The 7,075-nt window shown below is 48.9% G+C and overlaps 4 protein-coding genes across 4 annotated transcripts in view; 1 reads left to right on the top strand and 3 right to left on the bottom strand.

Annotated features, from left to right (window-relative positions):
• Positions 1-1,530: 1,530 nt before the first annotated feature.
• On the top strand, positions 1,531-3,016 carry Pmar_PMAR018210 (hypothetical protein). The gene has a single exon (XM_002778368.1). It carries the CDS (start codon positions 1,541-1,543, stop codon positions 2,993-2,995), a length of 1,455 nt encoding a protein of 484 aa, XP_002778414.1. The 5' UTR covers positions 1,531-1,540; the 3' UTR covers positions 2,996-3,016.
• A 218-nt stretch (positions 3,017-3,234) lies between these two features.
• Positions 3,235-4,108, bottom strand: Pmar_PMAR018209 (protein phosphatase, signal peptide, 2-6 transmembrane domain protein, putative; the record flags this gene model as incomplete). Its single annotated transcript, XM_002778367.1, has 5 exons — positions 3,235-3,336; positions 3,381-3,528; positions 3,577-3,642; positions 3,686-3,934; positions 3,981-4,108. 5 exons carry the CDS (start codon positions 4,106-4,108, stop codon positions 3,235-3,237), a joined length of 693 nt encoding a protein of 230 aa, XP_002778413.1.
• Positions 4,109-4,396: 288 nt separating this feature from the next.
• Pmar_PMAR018208 (hypothetical protein) lies at positions 4,397-6,739 on the bottom strand. The gene is made up of 10 exons (XM_002778366.1): positions 6,608-6,739; positions 6,439-6,543; positions 6,326-6,394; positions 6,213-6,282; positions 6,056-6,171; positions 5,949-6,007; positions 5,565-5,825; positions 4,894-4,950; positions 4,714-4,847; positions 4,397-4,525 (listed from the first exon to the last, which is right to left on the bottom strand). Exons 1-10 carry the CDS (start codon positions 6,729-6,731, stop codon positions 4,399-4,401), a joined length of 1,122 nt encoding a protein of 373 aa, XP_002778412.1. The 5' UTR covers positions 6,732-6,739; the 3' UTR covers positions 4,397-4,398.
• Positions 6,740-6,880: 141 nt separating this feature from the next.
• The window catches only part of Pmar_PMAR018207 (conserved hypothetical protein), a gene marked incomplete at both ends in the record, with an annotated part of 1,005 nt that continues 810 nt past the window's right edge, over positions 6,881-7,075 (bottom strand). The window contains one exon of the mRNA XM_002778365.1: positions 6,881-7,051. Coding sequence (XP_002778411.1) covers positions 6,881-7,051 — 171 coding nt within the window. The remainder of the gene's footprint in view (positions 7,052-7,075) is intronic.

The raw sequence follows: 7,075 nt of genomic DNA, 5'->3' as shown, positions 1-7,075 counted from the left end.
TCTTCGACCACCCCAAGGGCAGTATGGGATAGTCCATGTCTACCGACTGCCGCTTCCTGAACTCGCATGTGAGATCTCGTCACCATCCAGTTCGGCGCCTCACCGAGTGAGGGGTGAGCTATAGGATTCTTGGACACTCTGTATCACACGGGCGTTGACGTTGGCCAACATGGTGTTCATGCGTCGGAACTGAAACCGACAACAGCAACTTGTCTTGCCTCCTTCCAGTAGAGTGCGCTAAAGGTATATATCGCCCACCGTTGCGAGGTCGAATCCTGTCCTTCTTGGTAGCACCCCAGGCGCGGCAGCCTTGGCAGTTTGGAACTACGGAAGTTTGGCATTCATTAAGAGGATTCGTCATGGTGGTCTCGAGGTATGCATATTGGAAACTCCCCGACACGGCCGAGGCCGTCCCGGAGGGGAGCGATGGACAGTCGCGGTATTAGAATTTTCACTAAGTGCGGGTCTCCTCACCTTACTCCACTCGCCTTGGAGCTCCCGTCGTTGCAATACTAAAGTCTGTCGTTCTCTGCTGAGAACGGCAAGCAAGGCGACAAGCTGCTGAAGTGTTTGATCCAAGAGAAGCTGAATGACTATTATATACTCGCGGGGTTAAGACACAATCTTACTATTGGATCGGTCCCGGGTTCGATCCCTGCAGACGGCAAGTTTTGAGAAGTGGCCTCTTGATGTTGCCAATCTTCCATCGTCCCAACCCCATCAGCTCCTTGCAAAAGCATCGCGGCGGAAGCACCAGCTTCGCCGACACCCCCCTGGGGAGCATCCGAGTGCACAACGGTCGAAGGGCTACTCATCTTTCTCGTAGACGACACAACAACAATGTCGAGTAAAACCACGTTACTACGACGATGAGGTTCGAATTGAATGTTGCTAGAGACTAACGGTAGAAGTACTCACTATTCAATGTCCTTAGTAATAAATTGCTACTATGTTCACAACAACGCGCATGATGAAAGGCTCGATTGCTACACTCACAACGATCGAGCTGATGTGACTCAATACTCCTATCCAGAATTCCGATGTTTAGCCACCATCGTAGGGGCATTCGAGAACTGTGATTGCTCGCTGTTCCCAATTTACGACCATGTAACACTGGGAGATTTTCACCCATACACGGCGTTTATAGTGCAGAATTCTCGTAGAACTCCGGTGAGTTCCTGAGGACTCAAGTTCCGTGTCAATTTTCTGTACGAAGGGGAGTGTATATGTGCAATAGAGAGCCCCGGCTGGACCAACTGCGTCCATGAATGCCGAATCACGTCTCGGACCCTCGTAGAAAGCGCACTGAAACTGATCGCGTTTTATATTGCCTCTACATTGTAGTAATCCCACGACAGAGACGCTCCCCATGTTCATTGAATCACTTGTGAAATTCAGAATCGACTCTAGCATCGTATTATACGTGTAGAAACGATTCGGTTTATCAACTGTTATGGTTATACAAAAATCGATCACAAAATTCCCCATCTGGGCGCGCGCTTTTTTCAAAGGACTGTCGTGTGATGCCCTTTTCGAAGCAATGGTGTGCGAGGTGATCGAGGAGCTGTTGACTGCGCCTCCGCATGCTTCTGCTGAGGAGTTCATACAGTACAGTCTGAGCGCTGAGGGGAAACCGGCTGAAATTCCCTTGAACGGCCATGACTACCCGAATAAGGCTTATCTCGACCCTAGGTGTTGGCCTTATTGCGATAGCTTCCTCAGTGACCTTCCGCGTACTCTAGACAGGCTAGCAACAAGCTCCCTGTGTTCAGAACTGAGCTCTGGGCTGGAAGAGGCCTTTGCTATGACCAAGTCCAGAACGGTGGTCTTATCTCTTTCCGGGGGAGTCGACTCTTCGTCCACTCTCATCCTTCTCTGTGCGCTGCGCTACCACAGAGTAGCTGACTGGAAGCTTCGAGCACTCTATATGGGGTATTCAGGGAACCGAGAGAACCTCGATGAGGCTCGGTCTGAACTCAACCTCGTGGCCTGGCTTTGTGAACAGTGTAACGTCCAGCTGTTCGCCTTCAACATTGACCTTCCACGACCACACGGTTTAGAGGGGACGACTTCTGGTGGCGTGACCAGAGACGAGTACGAAACGCAAACGAAGAGTATAAGGTTCCGCATGTACAGTCTAGCCTCTGGTGATGAGAACTGTGTGGTAGTCCTTGGTCACCATCAAGACGACGTTGATGAGAACCGTCTCGAGCAGCTGAGTAGAGGCCACGTTATGGGCGATATGGACGGCATGCATCGTGTTAGGGAGTCCCCGCCTGGTCTCGACAGATGCATAGTGTGTCGGCCTCTCATTTACGAGCGGAAGTCGACTTTTGTCAAGGTCGCCACAGAAGCTCACATTCCCTATGTTCATGATAGCACCCCAGCTTGGTCGGTTCGAGGCATCACTCGAAAGGCTCTGGATGCTGTCCTTCTTGATGATAACACTACTGCCATGCATCAAATCTTAGCCGATGTGGCCTGCATGTCCTCACGAGCAGCCGAGTTGATCGTTTCCGTTGCGAACAGTGGCGTGATGGAGCCTCGAGAGTTGCGGTCGAAATCAAAAGGCACTTGTCTAACCTTCTGGCGTGTGGACCTACTTCGTATCTTTTCTCACGAGGACCTCGCGAATCTTTTGCCAAAACTTATATCTTCTATCAACGACGTGGCCAAGTTGTGGAATAGAGCCTTACCTAGTGACCAGAACGCAGTACGAAAGATTCCTCAAGTCAAAGATTGGCACTCTGTGGTTTTCGAGAGAGTCGTTTCTATTTGCATTGAAAGGATGCTGCCTGGCGAGAGGGTCTCCCGAAAGGCTCTCCTTCACCTCTTCCGCGAGGTTAGCAGCACTGGTGTGCGTTGTGGTGGCTTCACAGAGACTTTGGGGTTCGTCTCTGATGGTGGTCGTAAAGTGATGCTCCTCTATGTTATCGACAAGGCCAATAATACTGTTAAAGATAGACGACAAGAGGTTATCAAATTACTCGATTGAAGCACTTCGCAGATAAGATTGCTGCATTTTCCTTTCGTTTCTGACAAGTTCAGGCGTTTGGTTGCTGACAAAAGTTGAGGGAAATTTGAGTATCTTGGTAAACGGAAGTCACCTCTTAATCCTCGTACATGCGTGCAGACGCTAGTCATCGTGGAATGTCAGTTTACTATAAACTCAACACAAGTGAGGTGTCCTCATCTGTTGGAATTTGTATTTCTTCGATAAACTGCCCTCGACATTCACTGCGACTCTTTCGCGTGTCCACCGAGTTGCTTGCTCCTCTGATGCAGCATGTGGGTGTACTGCACGTACAGCCCGGGGAGATAGATGGCTAGTAGGCTCTGAAACAAGTACTGTTAGCAAAGGGCAAAACAATTGAGCTTACCTTAAGGAAAACGGCAAAATTGAAGGAGAAGTTATACGAGTTGGGCATGGCCACTGAAAGGATACCCTCCCTGTCAACCACAGGCAGCACATCGTAGATGACACGCATCTCGCCGTATACCCCTAGAGGGTAAAGGACTAGAAACAACCTGAGGCGTGGGGAATCGATCAAGTCGGAGGAGATGTCTTTCCCTTACGTATAGCGTAACCACTTGAGGAAGCCAGGAGCTCCAACTGACATGTGTAGGCCCAAATAGGAGTATCTGTTGATAGCTAGAAAGGGTAGTGTTTGCTTCTGGGAAATACCTCACAACTTCTGTGATGGACCACGCGAGCACCATGGGGAGCAAACCAGGGCTGCTATCGGCAACTTCGCTGCAACGGTAGTGGAGATAGATAAGCTGTAGTCGGGAATAGACCTGAGGGAAGATGTTTATGCAACTTTTACAGCTACAAATAAATCCAACCTGGATGGTAGTGATCACAGGACTTGCTCTGACCAAACCGAAAACAGAGTGAAGGATCTCCAAAACGGCCAAGCCTTGAAACAGGTACCTTTCAAAATGCATGAAAAAATCTTTTTCCAATTGCCATCACTTACAAAGGTTCGATCACTTTTCCACTGACGGCTGGTAAAGGCCCCATAAGAGCTTCATAGAGGATATAGGCCCAGCCCAGAGTCTGTACTGTGTTGTATAGGAGAAGATACGCGTGAGAGAGAGATCCCATTGTGTGACGGAGCGACGGTCAACTGGAAAATTGAGGAGCTCATCTCAACCATGAGAAGGGAATTATTTCCCTTCTGAAACGTAACGACAGAATCGATTAAATTCGCCATATAGCACTACCGATGTTGCTCAAATACGGGCCCGATATCTGCTCTGAAAATCAGAGATTTAAATCACCCCAAGTGGTTTGCTGTTGTTGTAAGTAACAAGCAGTATCAACTAAGAAGCGCCCGAGAATCTCAACACAAAATCAAAAATTAGAAACAATCAATGAGAGTATCATCACAGAGTTCAGAACTGACCCCGGGTAGGGTATCCTTGAAGTGGCGGAGGTGTGGTACCAGGAGGAGGGGGAGCATACCCACCATAGAACTGCTGAGGCTGTTGGCTGTTGAATGGCGTCATCATCCTACTGGACCTAATCCGAATCTTCACAAGTCAACCTCCCCAGAGCAGTGTTGAAAAATATATTCGCTTTCTCTCAGCTGAGCTCAGAAGTTTCCTCACTAATTATAGAAGTTCATCTACGAATCCGAGTACAAATGTATATCGAAAACCAACAATAACCTCCCAAAATTTCCTCGCAATTTTCCCCAAAAAATCTACATCATTCTGTTGTGCTCCTCTTCGGCCCTCTTAAGATACTCCTCAGTGCTCCCTCCGAAGAGGCCCAACAGCACCGCACCGGCCAGAATAAATCCACCACCGTAGAAAAGCGTGTCCGAGGCTTTGTTCAGCAACTAACACAAAGATCTGTCCCCTCAACACAACGCTTCCTCTTCCTACCACTCGCGACGGAACAGCTTTGATATTCTGTCCCCCCAGAGCTCCCGGACGCTTAGCCTAAGACCAACAATAGTATCATCACAACAACCAGGGACCCGTGCAACTTTGAGAAATAACGTTGCTTGGGAGTTTGATAACAATGGGGAAAATGATGTTCCTAATGTGATGATGACATTTACATGGAAAACTGATTGAAGAATGAATACCTAGCCATGTGGGAAATTCAAAATAGAGTTCCTCCCCGGGAACATTATAGGTTTCTGGATGATTCTCTGACCACAACGACCACAAATACATGCTCGCTTCTCCCAGCTGAGCTCAGGAGTTTCCTCACTAATTATACAAGTTCATATACAAACTCGAGTAACACTATACAAAAGCAGCAAAATTCTCGTTTTTCGTCTTCGCTTCGCATAACACTGGGATCAGCAAGGGAGGAAATATCCTACGGGCAACCCGGCGAAATGAGGCGGGTCAAATATATTTCCCAGCCACTTTGCACCGCAGTATTAGGCATAAGCTCTCTATGATGAGCACACAACGGCGACATGGCTTGCCTCGTACGCATGCACATAGTCAGGGAGGCTGCCTCGGATTTTCGCTCGACACCCAATCACTAAGAATTTCAGAAAAAAAATTTTCCTATGCATAATTTCCCCCACCGTACCCACCAAGGCTTCCTCCAACTGCTTGGTGGTGAGCTCGGACAGTCGCACATTAGGCGCAAACGAGTCGTCTATCGTCCTCGTGGTCTCCACTTCTTCCTGGGTAATCACTAATTCCGATTCGCTCGCTACAAAGCGCTGCTGGCCAGCCTTGGCAAATACAGAGGGGGCCAGCTTATCCAGAGTGTCTCTATCGTGGACAACTGCCCCTTTAGCATCAACGTCAAACTCTAACGCCCCCAGACGGACGAGCTGATCAAAACTTACCTAAAAACAGTGGAGTTTCGCCCGATTCAACCGTTTTACGTGAAAAACGCGTTATTCGTCGGTGAGAGATTTTTATTCACGAAACAAAATTTTCCCTGGTACTTCCCATGCCAACACCCTTACTCTGCCAGCCGCCGCATCTCCTCGAGGCAAAGACCCGCGTGGCTCCAAATCGACTCTACCTAGAGAGCAACACTGCCAACCACAAGCCCGTTCGCTGTCCTTATCACGTTTCATCGCATCAGTCTCGATAAAGAGCCTCCAGGCACCCTCGTAATCAGCAGCTCCTCCCCCTGGAAGTTTCTGTGCATACATGCGAGTGACGTTTTTCACCGTTGCAGCATACCTTCAAGTCACTACTATCAACACTATCACCTTTCCCCGTACTCTAATAAGCTCTGTGACTTCACAGAGAAGGCGAGCTGGGTGCACAACAGGAACAGAAGCATTGCGGTCGCTAAAGAAGAACATTTCTCGACACTGTGAGCGGCCGCTATTACCCCCAGGATTGATAGTCTCTGCCCACATCACCGTATATGAGGCAATACCGCAGCATTCCATACCAAGACCTACGAAAATGGTAAAGAAAACACGCTTCGCTCCGCCGTATTACCCATGTAGAATTTCCTTGCAGATTCATCCAAGACGCCTTGCAAGGACGGCCCTTCAAACACCAAGTCCGGCCCCCCGCCTCCCTGATGACTTTTACTCGGCTCACCTGCGCGTAACTTCACACCGACCAGAAACTTGGAGCTCAAATATGGCGGAGCGAAGCAACTTACTTTGGAAGAATCTTGCTGACGGCCAAGCTCCCCTCAAGTAACCTCCCACTGGCCGTGCCATACAAGCTCGGACCATAGCAGGCGTCACCACTCCCCGCAACGATTGTATCGGAGTAAATATCATTATCACCTACCGTAAATCGCCCACATCGTCGTGATCTACTTCAACTCAAATCACTACCATATAACGACAATAAAAAAGACTACTAGTAGATAGTAGAAGAGTAGCAGCAACGATCTCTTACAGTAGCAGCAGTAGTAATTACTCGATCCTTATTGCTGGGCACATGCCACACTAGGACCCCTATGTCCTTCCTCGTCTTCATCGTACGCTTCCCCTCCACTACTCTGTGCTCCCATTCGAGCACTCACGCTAGGGTCCATATCAACCAGCTCATGATGCTCATACTCCTTTTCCATCTTCTTGCTAATCCTAGGAGAGTCCTTCGGTGCCGGCAGAATCTCCTT

Source organism: Perkinsus marinus (assembly GCF_000006405.1).
Source record: "Perkinsus marinus ATCC 50983 genomic scaffold scf_1104296949592, whole genome shotgun sequence".
NCBI lineage: Eukaryota > Perkinsozoa > Perkinsida > Perkinsidae > Perkinsus > Perkinsus marinus.
This window is presented reverse-complemented; position numbering and strand designations above follow the sequence as displayed.

Coding starts and splice junctions, on each gene's coding strand:
- Pmar_PMAR018208 (XM_002778366.1), bottom strand. CDS start 6,731: ATGATATTTACTCCGATACAATCGTTGCGGGGAGTGGTGACGCCTGCT. Junction 6,544..6,607: donor GTCAGCAAGATTCTTCCAAA/GTAAGTTGCTTC, acceptor AGTTACGCGCAG/GTGAGCCGAGTAAAAGTCAT. Junction 6,395..6,438: donor TGCAAGGAAATTCTACATGG/GTAATACGGCGG, acceptor CCATTTTCGTAG/GTCTTGGTATGGAATGCTGC.
- Pmar_PMAR018210 (XM_002778368.1), top strand. CDS start 1,541: ATGGTGTGCGAGGTGATCGAGGAGCTGTTGACTGCGCCTCCGCATGCT.